At 31.7% G+C, this 25552-nt stretch overlaps 1 protein-coding gene across 2 annotated transcripts; it reads right to left on the bottom strand.

The window, feature by feature from the left end:
- Positions 1-6934: 6934 nt before the first annotated feature.
- LOC108989780 (golgin IMH1) lies at positions 6935-14451 on the bottom strand. Of its 2 annotated transcripts, XM_018963517.2 has the most exons (16): positions 14203-14451; positions 14075-14119; positions 13872-13970; positions 13665-13775; positions 12778-12952; positions 12605-12661; positions 12020-12156; positions 11853-11912; positions 11681-11758; positions 11038-11111; positions 10466-10539; positions 9704-9783; positions 9519-9581; positions 9280-9355; positions 9148-9189; positions 6935-7392 (listed from the first exon to the last, which is right to left on the bottom strand). In XM_018963517.2, the coding sequence occupies exons 1-15, from the start codon at positions 14272-14274 to the stop codon at positions 9176-9178; spliced, it is 1215 nt and encodes a 404-aa protein (XP_018819062.1). In that variant the 5' UTR covers positions 14275-14451; the 3' UTR covers positions 6935-7392; positions 9148-9175. The 2 variants fall into 2 exon arrangements, with proteins under 2 accessions (XP_018819062.1, XP_018819061.1); XM_018963516.2 differs by lacking the exon at positions 6935-7392 and having other exon boundaries at positions 8870-9189.
- Between the last annotated feature and the right edge of the window lie 11101 nt (positions 14452-25552).

Raw genomic sequence — 25552 nt, 5'->3', positions numbered from 1 at the left:
TGATTTAATAAAAAATTTGAAAATGAAAAATATTTATATTTGGTTTGGAAATTGCACACCAAAAGAAAAAATTGGGTTAAAAAACTATAGTTATGAATTTTGTACCATACCGACTGGTACGGTTGAAATTTTTCGTACCGACCGTCCGACCAATACAAGTACTATATCTATTTCGTACCGGCAGGTACCGAACGTACCAGCCTCAATTTTGGCTAGTGTTTTTTTTTTCATTTTTTCAAACTACAAGCTTATTTTTTAACCCCAAATTCAGACTATACTATTTATAATTTATATATATATGTAGTTATATATAATTTATTTATATATAGACTATTATTTTGGAAAATAATTTTTATATATAATTTATTCATATATCGACTATTCCGAAATGTTATCCCGAAACGCTATTTCGAAACGGTACCGGTATTGAAATATTTTTTTCCAGTGCCTTGACCGGTACAGCGTCCGGTATGGTATTCAAAACATTGGTTAAAACCTAGTTTTTCTGTCCTCGTTTGAATTTAAAACCCACCTCAATTTACCTCATATTATCATTACAACTTTATCAAATTTTCACATAAAATATAATAAATAATTCAACTTTTACAAATCTCAAAATAATTTTTTTAAATTCTCACACAAAATATGAGAAATAATTTAACTTTTATTTTACTATTTATAAACCATCTCAACTCATCTCTAAATTCAAATTAATTATTCCTAAATGCCAAGTCATGATTCTCATCTTTGCATGAGAGAGAGCTCGAGAAGAGAGAGAGAGAGAGAGAGGTGGATGAAGAAATGAGAATCTGGGAACTATGAAGAAATAGGAGAAAAAACAAGAAAAATTATATACATAAGCCTCACACTCCTGCACACCACTTAAAAATATGTGAATTTATTCTTTTACCCTCATGTTTCATGAAATATAAAATATGATGATAAAAGAGTAAAATTACATATTTTTTAAATGGTGTACAGAGTGTGAGGCTTACGTGTAGCATAACTCAAAAAACAAATTGACAGGAATATGGTATAGAGACTATGCCCTTTTAAAATTACCAACAGCCGCTAAAATAAACGTAACAGGCCAGGACAGGAAAGAAAATTAATCAGGCATGCACTATACACGAGTCCTCCATATACATGCATCACTCTCCCCCATCTAACTCAAAAGTTAGTTCGACTGATAAAAAAACAAAGGTGACTTTGACGTACTAGCTAACATCTTCCAATTACATTTTAAGGGATCGATGCCGATCGTATATGCTAGCTACCCTATTTGCGATGATAAAAATGATTATTTATGATAAGAATAATTAATATTTTAAAAGATGAAAATCAAGATATATCAGTTTGTGACGAGAACTACTATTTACGTGAGAGTTGATCACTTTTGATAGAAAATTATCATTTTTATAGTATATAATTGGATACAAATAAACGTTTTTCTTGTAATATTACAAATAGGCTTAGTCTTGCCGATGAGATTTAAATTAGTTTACACAAATACAAGTCAATCACATTATAAAAAATGTGAACAAAGCCTACACAAGGATAGTTAAAAGGGAAAGTAACTTTATAATCTAACGTATCATATCAAAACACGTCAGTTTGTAAGTTTAGTTTTGTAAAATATATATGTGGCTAAAGCATTTATCTTTGAGAACAAGTAGATATAATACATAAATCCTACATTGTCTAGCTATTAGGAAAAATGTAAACTACTGCACATTCATACAACTCTTATCACATTGTGCTATTGTTGCATTATTTATTAACTATTGAATTTAGAGAACTGTTAGATCTATAAAAAAATATCATAAAAAATAAATTTATAAATTGATGTAATTATATATAATACGTCAAATCATAATAATTTTATAATCTAACGTGGTAGGTAAAATTCAATTAGTTAATTCACTTTTATGATATTTATTTTCGGTAAATGAAGCATTTCTCTTAAATTTATCATTTAAAAACAATAATTAATCTAGTTGTTGATAAGCTATTTCACATCAATATAATGGTTGTTGTCCAATCATAATTATTAATAAATGTCCACGTCTTATTTGTTTTAATTCAGAGAAATAATTAAAGAGATCATATCGACCATCTCAAACTATTAGGTAGCATTAGTGGTCATGAGTGAATCATATAAAATCAGTCATATTGAATTCAAAACTTTACATTGGAAGTTGAGGACATTAAACTGGAAAGAGTTTGCACCACCCTATGAATCCAAGACCAAAATACCCTGTACCAATTAAAAAAAATTAAAATTAAAAAATTAAAAAAAATGAAATTAAGCTTTGAAAAATGAATATATAAATAGAAAAATTATATACATAAGCCTCACACTCCTGCACACCACTTAAAAATATGTGAATTTATTCTTTTACCCTCATGTTTCATGAAATATGAAATATGAAATATGAGGATAAAAAAGTAAAATCACATATTTTTTAAGTGGTGTGCAGAGTGTGAGGCTTACATGTAGTATAACTCATATAAATATCGCAAATGCACAAGTACTTTAGTGCAAACTCTTCTATAAAAAAGTGAATCACACAATTAAAATGTGTGAAAAATTCACATTTTCTTAACCGGTTCTACATTTTTATAAAAAGTTTATACAAAAACTTGTATATTTGATACTTGTAGGTATCTTACAGTAAAATATAGCATAAAACAATAAAAATAAAATAAAAGTCTATGATGTGAGTTGAGATAATATGAGTTAAGATCTAAGTTAAAAGTTAAATAAATATTGTTAGAATATTATTATTATTATTTTGAGATTTAAAAAAAATTGAATTATTTATTATATTTTATATAAAAATTTTAAAAAATTATAATGATTAGATGATATAAATTGTGTGACTTTTTGTGTCCAATCCCGCCAAAAAATCATAGGACGTCGTGCCTCCTCTGAGATGGGACCCACCACCTCACCTCTGCGCATTGCCCTTTTTTTTTTTTTTTTTTGATGGACTATGCATTGCCCTTGAATGCAACCATATGTTAATGCTATCCATCTCCAATCAGCGTCTTTTTTAAGAAAAAGTAGGGGTGGGTAACGGGACTCCCGCTGCCCCGCTCCGCTTCCGTCCCGCCCCGCATCTAGAGCCCTAGCGAAGGCGGGTGGCAGGGAGGGCCCAACCCCGCCCCGCCCCTGCCTCTATTTTTATATATATATATATATATTATTAAATATATATTTATATTTTAAAAATTATGTATATATAAATATATATTACAATTTGTTAGACTTGTTCACAAAATATGCATTGACAAATTTAAAAACTAATATATTACAATTTACACAAAATATGCACTAACAAATTTAAAAATTACATAGTTTTTAAATTATAGTCATTTTTATAAAATTTAAATTTATAATTTAGATCTAAAAATATATTTTTAATTACTTTTACACTTTTTCTTAGGTGGGTAGCACCCCTAAAAAAAAGTCCATCTGTAATCGCCTTGGGTAATCGCAGAAGAACCCTTGCCCCCGTGGCAAGTGAAACGGCACGTTTTGAACAAAACTCCATTTCACTCCTTCCGTCTATTTCGAAACTCACTCCAGACTTCAGAGTGGTTTGGATTCAGAGATGAGTTGAGATGGGTTGAGATGGTTTGTGAATAGTAAAATAAAAGTTGAATTATTTATTATATTTTGTGTAAAAATTTGAAAAATTTGTCTTGAAATTTGAAAAAATTGAATTGTTTATTATATTTTGTGTGAAAATTTAAAAAAAATTATAATGATAAGATGAGATAAATTAAAGTGAATTGAGATGAGTTACGAATTCAAACGAGTCCGTCTCTCCTCTCCCGCTTCAGTTCACTCCATCAGTTTTTATCCCTTTGTTCCACTCGCCGAGTAGACCTGGAAAATAGAGCAAGAAGCATTGAACGAAATTGAACAAAAATTACAAAGAATGCGTAGAGGAGTTTTTACGTTCAAGTACGAGGGTGGTCTTGCCGACATGGTTGTTCAGCACCGTTTCCAGGAGTGGTCTTGGGATAATTATCCATGATTTGTTCACCATTTTTTCAATGCTAGCGGTTTCGAAATGCAATGTTCTTATTTTTCGTCCAAGTACTCTCAGGGCCTAGTGTGCGTCCAAATGCTATGAATCTGACAGGGCTCGTTTGGTGAAGAAAAAGTCTATCTGCAGAGCAGATCGAGTAGAGCAGAGCTTTTCTCTGCTTCTTCCAGACGACGCGATTTCCAGCTTTCCAAATCTGAATTTTGTCATTCGTTTTCGTTATTTTTTGTTTTCATTTTCAGTTTATTTTTTTAAATGAGAAATAATATTTATAGACGTGAGTGTATAAGTATTGTACAGTTATTTTAAAAAAAATAAATAAATGTAAGGTCTACATGAAAAGAAATTAATTTTTTATAAATAGATTCTATTCTTTTTTAAAACGACTGTACGATATTTACACATTCTATAATTATATATAACATTAGTTAAAATATACACGTAAACCGGTTTCCCAACGGTTGTGTCGGTGGTACACAGAAGAACTGCTTTTTTTAAAGCAAGCCCTACGAGTAGGGGGCGTTTCTCTCTCAAGTCATGATTAATCTTCTCAAAATGATAACAATGCTTATGATTTTGGACCTCCTGACTCATATAATTATTCTCTCTTACTCTACAAATATTAATATGTCATAAGATCATTGATTATTTCCATCATACATTAATGCATCATACACTAATCACCAACCCAAAATCATTGTTTTGTTGGGATTTTTTTGGTGTAACTAAAATAACAACTAAGTGGAATGAAAGAAGGGATATTGGATCTTTATTTTAAGAAAAATAATACATATACAACCATTTATATAATTTTATTTTTAAAAAATAATATTTTTGTATAATAATTTATAAAAATAACATCGTTTTATAGAAATCTGTCAATTTAAAAGAGGTTATAAAAAGAATGGAATGTATATCATTACTCTTAAATGCAAAAATAGTTATGTTGAAAGAAACTGCACCAACCTAATGCCCAAATGTTTATTTTGTTGTTAAATGTTACCATATATTGAGGGAAATTCAATTAAATTGCATTCATTAATAATAGTCCAATATGGAATTGCCTTTGCTTCTTCTTCTACTTCTTCAGTGTATTAAACGCTGCTCCTTCCAAAGTCTGTCACCAAGAAAATTATCGGAGTGTGAGTCGTGACTGCTGCTCACAAGTCAAAATCATTAGGTGGGTCTAACTTCTTTCTCGAGCTGGTATTTCTTGCGCATTTCAACTTCCATTTTCTGATATTTTCTTTATTTTATTTTATTTTTTGTTTTAAAAAAATCAGGAAAGTACTTCATCGACTTTGCTTGCATTCAATCTTGATGTGCCTGCAATATAATCGAGATGGTATAGGAGAATGTATTGATTGTTGAGATTTGAATAGTGATTTACGATAAAATGAAATGAATTGAGATGAAAGTTGAATAAAATATTATTAGAATATTAATTTTTAATATTATTATTATTTTAAAATTTAAAAAATTAAATTATTTATTATATTTTATATAAAAATTTAAGAAAATTATAATAATTAGTTCAGATAAATTAAAATCAATTATGAATCTAAACATATGCTGTTTATAAAACAGAGCGGTGATTGCTCTATTTGACTGCTAGGTCATTTTGATATATATATATTTTTAATATATTTAAATATTTTTAAAAAAATAAAAAATATATATACTAATATATTAAAAATCATTTTTTAATTATTAAATAAAAAAATAAAAAAAATTAAATACACAAATTATCAAAATGAATAGATAAACTGATAAAGTGAGAGGACAAATAAATATTTTTTTTTCTGTATAAAAAAAATTCTAATCATTTTGCTTTTAAGTTTTTTTTTTTTTTTGGGTCGCTTGTTTCTTTTTTTTCTTTTTTCTTTTTTTAATAATTGTCAAGATTGCAACCTTAGACCCTAAAACTAAGTCTTTAAATGCCTAGTACTCCTACCCAAGACTTTAGAATGGTTCTTAAATTCCTACAACTCGATGCTCCGGATTTCAAGAACTTCACAGGATAAAAATTCTTTGAAAATTATAGGTAGAGCCGTAAATGAATCAATGTGGTTGATAGTTTAGTCTATATTCGTTCGGTTAAATTTAAAAAAAAGAAATTCGTTCATGAAAATAGGTATTTGCTCAAATTATAAATGATATAAATCTAATAAAATTTGACTCGATTCGATTAAAACTCGTTAAGGTTCGTTCGTTTATATTCGAGTCGATTCGTTAGTTCGACTCTATTAAAACTCATTTATATATTAATAAATATATATATCTATATGTGTATATATATACATATATATATATGTGTCAACTAATAATAAAAATATACTACTTTTATAATTAAATATATAATATGTAATCTAATTATTTATGTCTATATATCGAATATACTTCATAAGTATATTTTATAATTTGTATAATAATTAGTTGATAAAATTTAAGAATTTCATATACTATATGGAAACTATATATGAAATATATATATGCTAATATTAAATGTATGTATTAATAATATATATAGGTATATAATATATTATTATTTTAGATAAATATAAATTAGTTAGATATTAATTAATTATAAATTTTTTAAAATTTTATAATTCAATAGATGTTCTACTTGTTAGTTGTATAAATTTAATATTAGATTTTTTATTTTTTTAATTTATTAATTTATTAAATATTAAATATTATTTAAAAAAATTAAAAAATAAATAATTCGAATTCAAGTTCGAATTAAAAATTTAATTTATTGGATCGAGCTCGAATAAAAAAAAAATCAAACTCAAATTTAAACCCGACCTTGAATATTTTGAATTGAACTGAACGACAAGTCAAAGATCGACTCGATTCGATTAGATTCGATTAGATTACAGCACAAATTGTAAGCTATTTCGATTATGCTTTCCGCACCGTTTGCCCAAAGAGAAGGAAATTCAAAGATCAAGACAAAAGAAAGAAATTGAAAGGTTGTAAAAATTCTAGGAAGGAGAGCTGGCCATCATGGTCATTAAATTGTGTGTTGAGAAGTTGTCCCCTGGCGTGCCGTCCAGGTAAAGCGGCACACCTACCCAAGCTGCTAAAACTTTGATTTTTTTTTTTTTTTTTTGGGTTTACATTTGAGTAGGTGCGGGCCCAAGAGAACCCCACATATTGTTTGCTTATTAAAGCCAGCCTTACAAGCCTTGCATCTCGGAGATCTGATCATCCAAACCCAACTTCTGATCGGCTAGCTTTCCACTCTATGCAACCGACAGTACCTTCCCCCTCTTCCATCTTTAAGCATATAATCTCAAGCAGACCCTTTGCAATCATCTAGATGACTTTTCTGACCATTTACAATACACATCATTGTAATAAACAAACATATAACAATGATATAGATATTATTATTTTGCAAATTATTTTATAACTTATCACTGTCAAAATAATAATATTACGTACAGTTATAAAAACTATAAACCCCTGCACTGGAAAAAAAAATGAGACCGGCCTTTAAAAAATAAATTTTTTCACGTGAGTCTCAAATTTATTCTTTTTTTAAAATGAGTATACAGGACTTATACACATTAAAACTGTACAAATCATTTTTTTATTAAAAAAACAGATTTTTTTATTAAAAAAATTGAATTTTTAACCGATTTGAATTTCAAATACTAAACAAACACCTTTCATTTTATATATATATATATATAAAAAAATTGTCTATAACATAACTGAAGTATATTTTTCATGTGCCAGAGACGAAATTAGAAATTTTGAAGTTTAGCTCAGCCCACCTGACCTCAAGACAAATGGGACAACTAATTGAAGCTTTTTCAGCAATTAACGAGTGCCTAAATTATGAACTGCATGTGGTTTTGGACAGCCCAAAGATATAAGTAAAATGGGCTCAATTCAACATTACCCCCAACTACTTGATCCATTCTGACCAGACATTCATTAATTTACGATTATAACTCTACAAAGCCCGGCTGTCATTAAAAAAAAATAATAATAATATTGATGAAATAATAATAAGACAAAAGAACTTGCAATGAACTTTGTTTCCCTAAAAGAATAAGAATGGGATAAAACTATTGCTCATCAGGCCTTTCTATTCTCAGTTTTTAAATGTTTTAATAAGTCTATTGTTCATTAGATCTTTCTGTTACCAGTTTTTAAGAAGTTTAGCTCCTGCAGCCATTTAACATCTTTCTTAATGATGTAGTCCTTGAGACCTAATTTAAGCTTGGAATATTTAATTACTTAGTTCTCGTTTGTTTTCACAACTCATCTAATCTCATCTAATCATTGCAACTTTTTCAAATTCTCACACAAAATAAAATAAACAATTTAAAATTTTCAAATCTCAAAATAAAAATAATATTAAAAATATATATTCTAACAATATTTTATTCAACTTGTATATAGTATTCCTCAGCACAAAGGAGAAAAAAAAAGTATAAAAAAGTATAAATGCTGTTAACTTTAATAGACTTCCTCAAATAGACTTTTTTTTTTTTTTTTGTGTGTGTGTGTGTAAGGCCCGTTTGAATACAAAAATACTCTCAACTCATCTCATTTCATCTCAACAACTTTTTCAAATTCTCATACAAAATATAATAAATAATTCAACTTTTTCAAATCTCAAAATAATAATAACATTAAAAAATAATATTCTAACAATATTTTATTCAATTCATCTAAAATCATCTCATCTCATCTCACTATCCAAAAAATAATTTGAAATATTTGGCTGATATGATTGGCTGATATGACGTACAAATTATTGGCTGATTTGACGTACAAATTTCCTAATTTGAATTATTTTAAAGGGAAATTATAGTAAAGTACACTATTCGTCTATGTTTCATTACTTTAGATATGAGAGTGATTAAGATACATGTTATGTTTAGTATGAGACTACCCCTACGATAAAATTCTTGCATGGTTTCCATTCCTAGAGTAGAAGATATGCAGCTCTAGCAAACACAAAAGTTTTCCATTCTTCATGAACCTCTCAATCCCAATGGATTTGACAAAATAGAAAAGCACGCATAACTTCAGAGATCACTGTGGAAGTATCCACACGATGTCGTACCTTAAAGGCCATTTGCCTTCATACATGATCATACTTGTGCTCCTGAATTTTCAGCGTATCTTCTTGTTAATTTACAGAATGTTGTAGACATAACTTAAAAAATAATATTACTTAACAATATAGAAACCTAACCCGGATCTCCTGAGGTTTCTGCTTGGGTTGTTGAGGACTCCGAATCTGAGTGGTGTACTGAGCTTGTGCAGTTATCCTTTATATATAAAAAAAAAAATGAATAATTAGTTATTAGGGTGGGGTAGAATGGTTTTTGAAGTACTAAGTATTTCATCAAGTCGAGTTTTTTTTAAAAAACATTTTAATGCAATGAAAATAGCTGTGCATCTTGACTGTAGGGTCAGTCATGATCTCCATACCTTGCCATCATCAAAAGAGACACTCCGAATGCTGGCTGCTAATTGAAGCTCTGAACAAGTTGACTGTGGAGGAGAACACGCAAAGAGCAAATGAATCGTTACTATTTGGCTTTTCTTTTTTAAAAAAGCCATATTTGTCTTTCAACACAACCAAATACAGCATGGTTAAGAAAAAGACCACTTGCCTCTGACATACAGGAGCCATTGGTATTTTGATCCTGTAAGGGACCGCCAACTTTTTGGTACTCCTCAGATAGAAGTGAAGCTGCATCAAAACATTTGGAAATACTGTATTCCATACCGAGACATGAAAGAGAGAGAGGGAATGCATGTGTGCGTGAATTGTCAATTTGCACTTCTTGTAGTAAAATAAATGACTCTGATGTGTATATGTTCTATTCCATGAAAGTAATTTTTCTTTTTAAATTTTTTGTTCTTTACATTGCATTGAAATTCAAATAAGATAAGTTCTTCATTTGAAATTACTACTCCTCACACTTATAGGACCAGTTTTCTATGATTCTCGATGTGGCTTTTGATGCTAATACTGTTGCATAGGGTGCAGCTCCATTGTAGACCAACCTTTTGCTCGCTGTTGTAGGAACAAATTCCATTCCCAATACAACTACTGATGGCAGTTTCTAGGACCTAATCATTAAAAGGATTTTTTTTTTTTAAAAACTCAAATAAGCAGGGAATTCTGGTTTGTCTTCAGAAACATTAGCAACCAACTTGCACAAGCAGAATGGAGAACGGAAAACATGTGAAACAGAGAATCACAATTTACAACGACTAGAACCCCGTGCTCCTAGATCACCACATGTTAGCCGCATATCATTTCCTACTGGAGTATCACAAGCTTAGGCTATCTCCTCACATGATGATTCTCTTTAAGATGCACATGTGCTTTACAGAAGTAAATACAATATGGAGAAGGCTCAATAAACCTGTATTTTCCTTGCCAGTATCAGAGACCTTATCTGGAAATTTTTCTATCTTACTTTGAGGCAAATCTTCAGTCCTGATGAGCAAAGAGAACGTGATCGACATTACAAATATGTAATACCTAGCAAGGGAGGAAAAAAAGGGCCTTATTTCAATTGCTTGGATCAGGGATGCATGGCCATCCATTGGAAAGTCCTAGTGGGATCCTTCTATTTTACTTCCATCCATTATAGTCAGTATCTTTGGAAAAAGATTTAGAATCCAAATACACCTATACTCATTAGTGTTTGCACAAGGAATGAGAAAATCATACACTTGATTTTAAAAACATGATCTTGGCAGGGTATCATGGGCCATTTATATGCGACACCCAAGATTATGACTTCATCAAACAACCACCCAAGATTGTGATTTCATCGAACAACTAGAGCAGAATTACCTGATCCAAACAACCTGACATATACCTAAAAGGGAGCAAAATGATCTCTCCCGTAGTCACATGCTAATAGGTTGAAAAAAAGCATGCTAATAGGTTGAAGTAGTCCTATACAAGAACAAAGTGTTTGTATCATACCCATTATCTTCCGTCTTCATAACAGTGTCACATCCTTCTTGGCATTTGAGTATCAATGAAAATTCCCTTTTATCCTAGCATGAGAGTCAATGGTATTTCAAAAAGAAGCAAATGGTTGTGAAAGAAATAACATACTGCAACAACAGTTCACTGAAGTAAGAAGAGAGTTTGAAAAGGGAAAAATTATAAGGTACTTCAGAAGGGAACCACAAGGAAGATAATGACCAAGGGTTGCTACAGGTATTGCAAGGCACAGTACTAAAACTTAAGCATAGGAATCCGTATTTCACGAGTAACATGGATTAGCACTCATAATGGTGGCACTCAATGAGATTGCTAGAAAAAATTTAATACTACAGCCTAACAACTTAATATATAGAATGTACAAAGTGTTAGGCAGAATTTGCATTCTACATACTATGTGAAACCAATATGGTTCAAATGCTACTCACATTGCATGCCATAAATTTATAGGACAAGGGTAGATTTCCTTCAAATTAATAATCACCTCCAATATGTTCTCCGTAACTTCAAATCAGAAGAATCATGGAACTGGAAGTTCTTAGGAGAAAAATAGAAACAAAAAAATAACATCTACAAATCGAAACCATAGTATATTCCAAAAATTAGATCCTTTTCTAACCTCTTCATGCATATTTGTAACAACATCCTGAATCTTTTGTAAGATAATGCTTACAGTCCGCAGTTCAATGTGCAGTGCCTGATTATGAAGCATTTCAAAGAAGTTTAGAAAGCCAAGAAGCACAATGTGCAGAAATCAAATAAACAAAAAAGGAAATCTACAATTCAAGAACCTCTTTTTCCGAAATTAAATTCTGTATGACAACATCCTTTGCTGATAGGGTTTTCTGAAGGTTTGGCCAGTTAAGATAAACACCCATAAAAGTATACCTTCAGCTGACAGTGCAAGTTACTCCTTGGAATCAACCAAACACATAATCAACAAAATTTATATGGATATCTCTTGTATTTGATTTTGATGGTTGTTGCTAGTTCTTGCTGCCTCAAGGTGTGCGTCTAGCTCTGAAATGATTCTATCCTTTCTTCGTAACTCGTCCTTGTCATTCTTATGTTTATTTTGAAGGTCAGAGATCTTCTCTGCATGAATAGAGTAAATTCTACTGCTAATAAATCACAAATGTATCACACAGTCATTTTGTTCGATTTTGTGTAAGGAAAAACTATATGATAAAATTCATGAGCACTTTGGCAGCATCCAAATTATTAATGACGATATATGGTCCAGACTGGCATGATACTGATATTGCATATTTTTTATTATAACAGAAAATTTCAATAAGGGAGAGTGCTATTTCCACACCAATATTTGCTATTTTAAATACTCTCACTTAGTGGGACCCATCTTTTGAGAAAGAGGGGTACAGATAGAAAAAGCTGGTCTGGAATGGTAAGTCCTTTTGAATATAGCAGACTGATAGTTACATATGCACATAAGGCTATGTAGCCAGACATGCACACGTATAAATATGTTTTACACTACAGAGTGAAGATTAATCAAGACAGGTGAATGAGACTTTGGCATTACCAACAAAAACTTTTTCAAATGCAAGCACCTTATCCATTTTGCTCTTTAAGGCAGCAACTGAATGTAGAAGACAAGGTTAGAAAGGAATACAATACTGCAGCTTTCATTATATGAATAGCCTGAGTTGAAAATGTAAACACCTGAAATAATTTATGGTTCGGAAAGCTACTTACCTACTTCCTCTTTTTCATTCACTAGGCATTGCACATCATTGATGACTTGCTTGATAGAAAATGCCTCCTTTTCTATTGAATCAAATAATAATAAATGAGACTTTATCTTCTCAGATAGGACAGTGAGCTTTCTATCTCTGCATTCAACTGAGCGTTTCAGTTCATAAGTAGATTCCTGCACATAGATTATGACATGAGATGCCTCTCATATAAGCCTCAGATTAGCGTTGCAAGATATTTGTTCAACATGATGTATTAGTCTTTTCAGTAGTATTTACAGCACATTCTATTTCTCAGATTTTGCAGAGAAGAACCTTCATTCCATATTAATACATAGGTTACAAGCTTCACAGAATTCTAAATTGATGTAAATAAGATCAGAAGGCTTAATAAACTACTAGTTGAATTAGAAATAACATTAAGTTCATAATTGTAAAGGTCATGTACGCAAAGGATGACCCACATAGAGCAAAGAGTGTGACGGTAACGATGCATTGTAGAGAAGCACCAGGTAAACAAAGTAAATCATCTCATGAAAGGACATCCACCCAATACTTTTACTGCCCAAATCCACGTGCACTTAATACATTCAGCTCTGCCATTCATAGATTCACAGATTTGACCGGTTTTAAACCACAAGAAGCAGTACACCAAAATCTTCATTTAGTCAATTATTATGCATTACTGAGCCAAAAAGGCCACCCGACAGATTAGTCATTAACATTATCAAGTATGTTTTCAATCACTATAACCAACTATCTTTGCTCGGAAGTTCGTTCCATGCCATTCTTTTACTAGCTGGCCCATCTTCATCTCTCCTCCACAAGATGATAATCAATAAAAGTGTATTCAATATACGTGATAGAGAGGATTAAAAAAACACAGACCTCATAAGCATTGATGAAAACTTCCCTCGATTGAAGCAAGCTCTGTATGGTTCCCTTCAATTCTTTCTGCTTGTTCTCGAGTAAAGTATTGTCATTTTGAAGGTAACTCACCTGTACTGGCATATAGTACATCACGATGACTTTTATCTCTAAGGAGAATTTCAACAGGCACATAGACAGCAAGTTTTATCCAGAAACTTAACGAACCTGCCTTTCAAGTTTTTGCCGCTGTTCATTGGACATAGCAAACTCTGTTTGTAGTTCCTGTAACTTTCTGCCGTGTTCCTCCTCAGTTTGCTTTTGCTTCTGTATTCAAAATCCAAAAAGCATAGAACATGATCGTAGCAAATAGAACGAAAAGAAAACATCAAAGTTTTTGGATTGGAATTGAATTGAATGGAAGAAAAAACCTGAATTTGATGATGGAGTTGTTCGGTTGCTAAGCGTTCCCTTTCCTGAAAATTTAAAGAAAAAAAATCTATAGGATACACGCACACGCACAATAGATATTTAGTGGATTTGTTAACGGAAATCGTACTCTGAGGTCTCGCACTTCGGTGATTAGGGATCGGAGCTGGAGCTTGAATTTAGACAATTCGAGCAACCCCATCCTTTTCCTTTAGAAACGTTTCAGATAGTCTTCCTTCTCCTTCTTCTCTTCTTGAAATTTGCTTCCGTTTCTACAGTTCAGATTTTAAATTCAATTCGCATCCAAGGAATGGATTGTGAAGACAGTTCCCATGGCTGCCATTGAAAAAATATCTTATATATACGGAGCAAAAACCGTTTTTCCCGCCATCTTTGAAGCAAACTTACTACCGTTAACAAGTCGAGTGAGTGGTAAGCGATAAGTCTTACTAGTATACTTTTTTTTTTTTGAAACAGAAAGAATAATTTTATTGAATATTATGAAATAACACAAACTTTGTCTTTCATTACATATTCTATAACTGAAATAGGTGATTCTTCTATCATAATCTGTTCCTCTTCATAGTCAAGTCTAACAACATTCTCAATGGTTCTTTTATTTTTAAAATATATTATTAAAATATATTTTTTCTATTTATATACTTATTTTTATAATAGATCATACATCAGTTATAGAATATTCTTTTTTTAATATTTTTTATTCATTTCAAATATTTCTTCTAACTACCAATGAATTTGCATTATCTTCCTATCTGATTTTTACAAGACATACGCACCTTTCCTTCAAAGCCCAAACAACTATTTGGTGGCTGAAAGTATGATGAAAAATGGACTTTTAATTCTGAAATATTTTCTATAATTTTTCAAAGTTACCAACAGAGCAATCTACAAATCTTTTTTTTTTATTTATTGATAGGGTCACTTGCAATGGAGAAATCCTTGTTCTTTTCCCTGGGTATTTGGCTAGAAACACAAAAGCAGCTACAATGGACTCGGCGAGGAACAAAAAAGAAGTGGAGAAAAAACGTCCAAAGAGAGAGAAAATAGCTTAAAATATTTTAGAGTCGTGAACAATATTCTCTATATTTAAAGGATTACCATAGCAAAATGTAAAATAAAGATCAAAATACAAAATTCATTGGAAGGGTCTTTAGATCAACTTTCTTTATATTTTACAAAAAAATGTATTTTGCATGAACCATTGTGAATGCTCTTATTTTGCAAGATGCTGAGCCACCTGATTGCATTTCCTATACGTGAATGATAATTTCCACAAAGGTCTCCCTTAAAGAAAACTTTGAATAATCTGCCCATACTAAGACCAACATTCCTCATCTTTGTTACATGCCTATATAACACATTTTGCATCACCTTCCAAATTAACACATTGAAAGCTTAATGTCTCGTTTGGAATTTGGATTTCAGTCTAATTTTAAACTGAATCTAATATCTAAACATCAAACTTTCAAATCACTAAATTCATCTAAACTCAAAACCACTTTACACATGGGACCCACAACCTTTTTCAACTCAATACCTCTTTATACGTTGGAACTACAACATTTTTCAACTTCCCATAAACACGTTTAAACTCAATTTGACATCCAAACATATCTAAACTCATTTTAGGTGGTCCTCACAAAACTCACTTCACCATCTCAACTTACTACTATTCATAAAAAAACTAACTCAGCTCAACATCCGAACGGTGCCTAAATTTGCACAGAGTTGTAATGTTTTCCAAAGGGCCAAACATTCTGTTGATACAGGTTCAGAGTTAAAACTTTTTTAAGAACATAGAGAAGCAAGAATGGTACCATCAGTATCTCTGATAACATAACCAATCCCCTTCTTCAAAGTTATAGAATCAATTGATGCATCCCAATTAGGTTTAACTAAATTCCCATAAGGTTTTCTCCATGTAGATAACTTTCTATCTTCTATTCTTGTATTATGATGTTGGGAGTTATTGGCTTGACAATATTCTACTAATTCTACTTGTGCTGATTGAATCACCGCATTGAGACTCGAAAATTGATCATTGAAGACATAGTTATTCATTATCAACCAAGTTCTCCTCGTGGTGATATTTATACCTTCTACCTCTTCTTATTGCAAGTTTGTAAGCAATTGTTCCCAAAGCTGCATGAAATCCATCTCATTGCTAGACCATTTATGAATTGGACTATATTTATTTGCCCACTCATCATTAGCTACAGGACAGCTCCACAAAACATGTGTAATTATTTCATCTTCAAGCTGACAAATTGGACATAATGCATTTTCAACAACTTTTCTGCTAAAGAGATTTTTCATTGTAGGCAAGATGTTATTTCTTGTCTTCCACATGAAATTCTTCACCTTACTAGGTACATTCATCTTCCCCAGCTTATTCTATCTGTCATCTGTACAAGTTCTTTTTAAAGTCTCACCTTGTGCTGCCATCTTCATCATCAAAGCTACATAATATACATTTATGATTGTAAATTGTCCACTCTTGTTATAACCCCAAATGATCTTATCTTCACTGCCCCTCTTACTTATGAGAATGCTACATTTTATGTTAGGTTCTTCTTTATTAAATATTTCTTTAACAACATCCTCCTTCTAGCATTTAGAATTCTTATAAGTCGGTTCACAAACAAAAGACTCATTGCCCAGATTTTTAACTTGTGATTGGACAATGTTGGCTTAGGAAGCCACTTATCTCCCCAAATTTAATACTCTTGCCATTGCCAACTCTCCACCTAGAACCGTGTTTCACCAGATCAATTGTAGTTCTCAAACTTCTCCAAATCTGAGATGGTGCCCACCCCAGTTTAGCATCCATAATGTGACCTATTTTGACATATTTTTCCTTAAATATTGAAGCCATTAGAGACTTTGGAGAATGTAAAATTCTCCTAGCCAATATTGCTTGGTTGAAAACTTCTATATCTCTAAATCTCATACCTCTTCTTGCTTTTGAATTTATCATTTCATTCCAACTTTTCCACTGAATTTTCCTATCTTGTTGCTAATGACCCCACCAGAATTTAGATAGCATAACAACTATTTCATGACACACAACTTTAGGCAATTGAAATACACTCATTGCATAAGTAGGGATGACCTGAAGAATTCCTTTAATTAGAATTTCTCTTACAGCTTGTGATAGAAAGATATTTGTCCAGTTATTAATTATATTTCATGTTCCTCTTCCAGGTACTTCTTTATTTAAATACACGGTGAGTTCGAGTTTTTTATTAAATTGAATTTTATGTTTCTAAATTGTTCATTTAATAGTCGAGCTTATTTTCAAATTACTTCGTATTAATCAAATAGATTATTTATATTATATCTTATAATAATATATTTATAGAGTTTATGTATGCATATCAATTATTATATTCTAAGTATTCAAGTTATATGTTTAGTATCAAGAACATATTTCTTCTAATCTCTTTACAATCATGTTTGGACACAAGATGAGATTTTTTATAATTTCTTTCTCAAATATTATTGAAACACAAAACACTTTTTAATTTCAAATATTCAACTTTTTCATCTAATATTAAAACTTTCCCAAACTTTCAAATAAAACACAAAAAATAATAAAATTTTTTCAAATTTCAAAATAAAAATAATATTCAAAGAATATTTTAACTTTATAATATTTTTATTCAACTATTTCTCTCTCATTTATCAAAATCCAATAAAACATCTTAATTCAAACCATTCACTACTGTTCTTAAAATTCTCATCTCATCTCATCTCATTCTTTAAATATAAATGTTTAATATATTCTTATCATAAATATAGAGATGATATTATAAAAATATTTATAAATATGAGAAGTTATATGAGCTTATACGAGTCGTATTATTTAATAATCGATCATAATTTTATATTCACGAATGACTCATTTGATAAACTAATCAAGCTGAACTGGAGATTGACTGGATCGATCTTGAGCAGCTTGACGAGTAATCTTATTTATTTACGGCTCTACTAGCTGGGTATGTATTAACGTCGTGTTTTGCACACCTGGGCCTGGTTTCAACAACCCAAGGAGCCTCCGATACTTAAGTTAGTTAATCTTCTTAGTAAATCGTGTGGGAGTGCGAGAGTTAAGAGATAGTCCTTCATACCTGGGGGTTAGTTTTTATACGCGATTTTTTAGGGGACATCATGTACCCTATGTCAGGGAGTTCATGTCATTCCCACTATAGCCCTATCATGATCCTTTAATGCGGCGTGGAGCTTGGGGTGACACCATCAATTCGGCATGGAGTTCGGAGGATGGCGCTATTAATGTGGCATGGCTCCTCGAGTGGCTCCTTACCAGTAGATGATTAGTGTCGTGTTCCCCTATACCCTCTGTTAGGGAATCAAGGGTCGTCTGTGTTTCCCACCCATCTGTTGGTGCAAGTCTTCGAGTGCTAGGTGTCATTGGGGGTGCCAAGGATGACGAGTCACATCTGTCATTGTCAATTGTCTTTCTCGCGTAGGGCTTGCCTCTCAAGTTGGTGCAGTTCGTGGGTTGGGTATCTAAAGTGGTGCTTAGGCCCCCTCAGGGAATGCTTGGACCAAGTTGGGCCCCTCGTGGTCCTGTATGGGCCTATCCCAAGGCTTTGGGGGAAAATCCCTCTTACAGTTATCCCGACAATTCCTATCGAACTAGTCCAGTGGAAATTTCTTTTCACCTTTTTCTTTTTCTTTCTTTATGTGTCCGTGTCCGTTGGGCTTCCATGGTTTGAAATGGGCAACTGTTCCTCTTCACGACTCTAGTGGCACGTTTTTTACAACTAATCTTGTAGGTTGTTCCTCTCATCACAATGTCGAATATGTTCTTAGTCAATTAGGTATAATTCTTTCTCCTTTTGCTCTTTCTTTATCCAAGCATAATTCCCTTTCCAGTTCTTCCCTATTTCCTTGTATTATTGACACGGGTGCTACTGACCACATGGTCTGTTCCATACACTTTTTCCAATTTTTCTCAGTTGCTACTTCAATGTTTGATACCCTCCCAACTGGTCTTAAAGTCTGTCACACATATCGGTTTTGTTAAGCTTTTTGATTCACTAATCTTGAACAATGTCCTCTGCATCCCATCTTTCTCATTTAATCTTTTATCTAGTAGTAAGTTGGTTAATTCTAATGCTTGTTCCCTAATTTTCTTTGCTAAGTTTTGCTTTATACAGAACCTATGCCAATGAAAGATGATTGGGTTGGTTAAGGAAAAGCTGGACTTTATTACTTGTTTTTTTCATCAACTTCTTCATCTTCAAACACCGTTGCATCTTCATTTCATATAAACATTGCCCCTGCATCCAATTCTTACATAAACCATTCTTTTTTTTATTTGTAGCACCATCGTTTAGGCCACATTTTAAATGCTAGACAATCATTGTTGCACAAACAGCATCCTTCAATAAAATTCTCTTATTTCAATTGTGATGTTTGTCATTATGCTAAACAATCATGTTTATCTTTTCCACTTAGTTCTTCACTTACCACCTATTCTAAAGTCTAAACTGCTTTCCTTTGTTTCCCTGATTGAAAACCAGTATCACAAAACAATAAAAACACTACATAGTGATAATGGTTTGGAGTTTAATATGCCTTCATTTTATTCTTCCAAAGGCATCATTCATCAGCATAGTTGTGTTGCCACTCCACATTAAAATGACATTGTAGAGCGCAAACATAGACACCTTCTTGAAGTGGCTAGAGCCTTATGTTTTTAGTCCAATTTACCTCTTCAATTCTGGGGGGCATGTATTCCCACTGCCACTTATCTTATTAACAGAATTCCTAACCATTTTCTATCAAACAAATCACCTTATGAGATACTTCACTCATCACCTACTTCATATTCTCACATTCGAGTATTTGGGTGTTTATGCTATGCCACCACCTTGTCTGCTCATCGATCCAAGTTTGATTCTCATGCTCAAAAGTGCGTGTTTCTTGGATATCCTTTTGTTGTAAAAGGGTATAAAATTCTTAATTTACACACCAACACCATATTTCTTTCTGGATATATCATTTTCTATGAATACTTGTTCCATTTCAAATCTGATTCTTATTCAGGTGACACACCCATCACTTCCTTATCTCATTCTTCCCTTGATTCTATTGTTCTTCCCAAACCCAACAATGAGTCTAACCCCTCAAACTCTGTTGTTGAGACTGCACCTAACCTCACAAACTCTATTTTTTATCCTCCAATCCAACTAGAAACTGATTCTGCCATTCCACAAGTCAGGAGATCATCTCGGAACAAATATCCTCCATCATATTTACAGGAGTATCATTATAATTCGTTATCATCTATCTCTACCATTCCTAACTCTTCTATGGCTACAACTATTGGTAAGCAAAGTTCTTCTCCTTATTCCATTTCTAAATTTTTGTCATATGATAAACTTTCTCCTAGTTATCGTGCTTTCACCCTTAGTCTATCATCATATTTTGAACCTAAATTCTATCATCAAGTTGTTCAATATCCTCATTGGCGTAAAGCCATGGCAGAAGAGTTGGCTTCTCTCGAGGCAAATAATACATGGGAACTCATAACTTTACCTTCTAATAAACATCCCAGTGGATGTAAATGAGTTTTAAAATCAAATACAATTCAGATGGTTCAATCGAGAGATATAAAGTCCGGCTTGTTGCCAAAGGCTACACACAACAAGAATGTCTTGATTACTTGGACACTTTCTCTCTAGTTGCTAAGTTAACTTCTATACATTGTTTATTAGTTGTTGTTGCCATACACAATTGGCATTTACATCAACTTGATGTAAATAATGCATTTATGCATGGCTCATTAGATTAAGAGGTTTATATACAATCACCTCTTGGTTATGGCAGCAAGGGGGAGACTCAAGTATGTCAATTAATTAAGTCTCTCTATGGACTTAAACAAACCTCTAGGTAGTGGCTTCATAAACTTTCTGCATGCTTACTCAGTCATGGATTCACCCAGTCCAAGTGTGATAACTCTTTGTTTACAAGGTTAATAGATTCTTCTTTTATCATATTGTTGATTTATGTTGATGATATCATTGTTGCTAGCAATGATTTACAAGTAGTACAAGATTTCAAAGTTTATCTTCATTGTCATTTCAAAATAAAAGACTTGGGCAATCTCAAATATTTCTTGGGCTTGGAAGTAGTACGTACAAATAAGGGCATATTTCTATGCCAAAAGCATTATGCCTTGGAACTTCTTGATGATGCAGGTTTACTTGCTTGTAAACCAGCACAAGTTCCTATCGATCTCAATCTTAGATCAGTGAAGACAAATGAAAATCTCTAGTCTGATCTTACAAGTTACAGGAGACTTATAGGAAGACTAATATACTTGACCATTTCACCACCAGATTTAGCTTTTGTTGTGATTAATTTGAGTCAGTTTATGGATAGACCTACTGCAATACATTTAGATGCTGCAAACAAAGTATTACATTATGTGGAAAATACAGTTGGGCAAGGTATATTTTTCTCTGCAAATCCCATTTTACATTTGAAAGGATTTTCATATTTAGATTGGGCTACATGTCAAGACTCTAGAAGATCAATTAGAGGATTTTGTATGTTTCTTGGGGACTCACTTATCTATTGAAAATCTAAGAAACAAACTACCGTGTTATGATCATCTGCAGAGGCTGAATATTGAGCTCTTGCATCTAGTGCTTGTGAAGTCACATGGTTAATTTATTTATTCAAGGATCTTGGTGTAACACATTACTCTCCATCTGTGTTATATTGTGACAGTAAAGACACCTTACATATAGCAGCAAATCTAGTCTTCCATGTGAGAACCAAGCATATAGAGATTGATTGCCACCTTGTTAGAGAAAAGTTACAATCAGGCCTCATTCGTACACTATGCAAGAATCAAGCCTCATTCGAGTTTGAATTTGATATGAATGAATTTGAGTTAAAACGGGATGACCCGACAAGACATGAATAATAAACGAGTCTATTACAGGTCAACTCGTAAAATCTACCATCAATCCGTCTGATTCGAATAAATTCTATTTTCAAATTCTTTAAGTGTGTAGTTTTATATATTTTTATTGTTGTAGGGATGTAATATTAATATTAGTATTTGACTACTTAATTATTTTATGGAAATATTAGTTTTCTTATATATTATTGGTTTGGATATCGATCATAAAATATTTTATAGTGAATCTAGTTGTAATTATGAATAATTTTATCCATGTAATATGGGTGACATTATATTAATTGGGTCAAAATGAATATACAAGTTAGGTCAATACATTTATATGAAACGGGTTAAATGGGTTGTGTTCAGATTAACCCAATAAAAATTAATTATTAAATGAGTTAGATGGATTGTGTTGTGTCGCCCGTTATTTATATGGATTGTGTTAAGATTTTAGGATTTGACTCGTTTTACTAAATGGGCCGTGTTTGTATTGATTCATATAGTTTAATGCTTATAACTAGACAATTTACACGATATGAATGTGATTCGTGAACACAAATTACCAACTCTAAATTAGTCAAGCCTTGAACCAAAGCATTAGCCACTTTAATAATGCAATATCCTATTGCTAGATGAAACACCCAACATATCTTTCTAGATCAATAAGTTTAGCTCAAGCAAAAAGAGAAGAAAGGGCATTGAACAAGGCCAAGAAGATTGTATTTTCCACACCCATCATCCTGAACTTCAGCTCTTTAACCTCCCTCCAAAAGGATTCACACTTTTTTTTTTTTTTATATATATATATATATTTTTTGTAAGCAAAAGCATTCACACTTTAGTGCAACTGAAAGTAGAATCTCCCAACCCTAAAAATATATATATATATATATAAGTAAATATCTAAAGAGTCGTGTTGGCGTTCCGTTCAGCTTTGACCGATAGGCATGTTCGCTTGTACAAAATTAATTTTTTAGTTTTATCTTCTCTTTTTTTTTTATATATATTTAAATATTTTAAAATATATATATATATATATCAATACACTAAAAATTACTTTCTTAATTATTAAATAAAAAAATAATTAAATAAATGTGCGGTCAAAATAAAAGGACAATACTAGCATTTTCCATATCTAAATTACCGCTACTTCGTTGAGTTTAACATGTGAAGGCATTTACCAAAAAAATAAATTATATGTACGAGTGTTCTGAAAACAAGCAACATTGAATAATACTAGAGTTGAATAGATCAAAATGCTAACTTGTCCTATTAAATGAAAAGTGGTCCTCAGCATTTCACCCCACATATTTTATATATTTAAAAATAATAATTTAAATTATTATTTATTATTAAATTTATATTAAATTAATTAAATTATTTTATTTTTCATCCATATACTATATATACAAATGCTATTATTATTCGATGCTAAATATAATTAATCGAGAAATTGAAAAATATCTTTATCATATACAAATGCACCCTCCATTGCTCCAGGCTGGCAAAGATCTGTCTTATCTTCCAAGTACATAGTAGTACTGTTAGCTCGGAAAACGATAGAGATATTAAAACCATAAATGAGCTCTGGGTCTTCAAATTATTGGTTTTTGAGGGTCCATTAATAAATAGGGCAATTTGTCCCAAAGAGTGGGCCACTTATACAGGCCAATTCCAGGCCAATCCCTCTGCCGTGTAGCTGGCAATGGCAGCCCTGTTCCAATTCTCACTCATATATACGTTATGATTCATCTGAGGAGACATTTTAAACTAACTTATTGTAAAGTTTACCGTTACAGATAAAATGTGTTAGATCCAACCTCATAAAAAATATGAAGAAAAAGAAGAAAAATGCAAGACAAGACAATAGTTGAAATACAGCTAGTTAAGAAAAGTGAAAGTGACATAAAAGTTGGTAGGAGATCAACCACACTCTCAAAGCTTCAATAAAATAAGACCTCTTTACATAAATCAATAGATTTATCGGGAGGTTTCTTATACTTAATTTAAGAGATTCTAGAGGCTTTATTTTCTCTAGACAAGATTGTCATTGACTTCTATTGTATTCTGAGATACGAGAAGTCATGAGAGACTGTACAAATCATACATTATAATGTATTTACTCTCCAAACATCTCGTGACATAAGTTTTATACAGAATCACTGAAACTTACGTGTTCTCTCTCATTTATATTTCATTTATTATTTATTGTCATGGATGAACACAAAAATATCGTATTGACGCGCCACCGAGGCCGATTATGGCTCCTTCTTTCTTTTCTATCTATGCAAAATTTGGCATTAATATTAACAATATGATATATATCACATCAAAATATTCGTTTTATAAAATAGTTTTTTATAATTATTTTAATAGATCATGCATTTATCTTCCTAAAATCCCTTGATTGAAATCTAAACCTAATAAAATTGCTAGCTCATCATCCTTTGAAGGGGGACCCAAACACCTCAGCATATTGGACTGATCAAGAGCTGTATGCCGCTATGCATATAAAAATAAACACTCAGTTAACAGTTGGACCCGACATCTATGATTGTGAATCATTGTACAATCCATTCATGAGTTAAGTTGTATTCTGCACATGTTGTATTACAGCAAATGAAACCACATGTTAATTAACTTGTATCGCATTTACCACGAGCAGCAAACTGAGAAAGGCCAATGTGGCAAATTGACACGTCTCTAAAAAGTAGCATCACCCGGCAGCCAGTATAGTTGTAACGTGCTTTCTGAAGAGTAATCAAATGCATAAATATTTTACAGTCGTTTTGAAAAAGAGTGGTGTCTATTATTAAAAAATTAATTTCTTTTTATATGGATCTCATATTTATTCACTTTTTTCAAAACAATTACACGGCGCTTGCATACTCACGATTGCAAATATCATTTCTCCTTTTTGAAATGGCAAAAGAATAATCAACTCACAATATAATCAAGCACGGTGAAATGTGATACATTTCAGATTGTCTCTTTTGATTACACAAATGAGATACGATGAGATAAAAGTTGAAAGTTAAATAAAATATTATTAAAATATAATTTTTTAATATAATTTTTGTTTTGATATTTAAAAAAATGAGTTGTTTATTATATTTTATATGAGATTATGAAAAAGTTATAATGATTATATGTGAGATCATCTCATCTCATTTATCAAATCAAATTAGGCGTATTCTTTTTTAAGAAGAGGACGATATTCTAATTTTATTGATAATCCTTATTTATAGCGGAGAAATACTTTATACAATAGAGAAGTTGGAGTTACAATCAAAATTCCAAAAAAATCGTTTACATCTCAATTTTTCAGAATAAGCATCACTTTCAAAGTTTGGAAAATAATATAGATGGCGTATAGGTTTGTTTGGCTTTTACCTTGAGAGAGAGATTCTATGGCTATGGCTGCGCACCTTCCTTTTTGGTAACATTTCAAAGTGAAAGGGCAATTTCTCCTATTTTCTTAGCACAATTAGGGAATATTGTTCTTCTCGTTGTT

The sequence above is a fragment of the Juglans regia genome, chromosome 16 (genome assembly GCF_001411555.2).
Source record: "Juglans regia cultivar Chandler chromosome 16, Walnut 2.0, whole genome shotgun sequence".
NCBI lineage: Eukaryota > Viridiplantae > Streptophyta > Magnoliopsida > Fagales > Juglandaceae > Juglans > Juglans regia.
The sequence above is the reverse complement of the archived record's forward strand: the minus strand, read 5'-3'. Positions and strand labels throughout refer to the sequence as shown.

Bases quoted from the DNA above. Each gene is read 5' to 3' on its own strand.
- LOC108989780 (XM_018963517.2), bottom strand. From the start codon at position 14,274: ATGGGGTTGCTCGAATTGTCTAAATTCAAGCTCCAGCTCCGATCCCTA. The intron at 14,120-14,202 runs GTACGATTTCCG...TTAAATTTTCAG, and splicing joins CCGAAGTGCGAGACCTCAGA to GAAAGGGAACGCTTAGCAAC. The intron at 10,540-11,037 runs GTATGATACAAA...TTTGCTCATCAG, and splicing joins ATGAAGACGGAAGATAATGG to GACTGAAGATTTGCCTCAAA.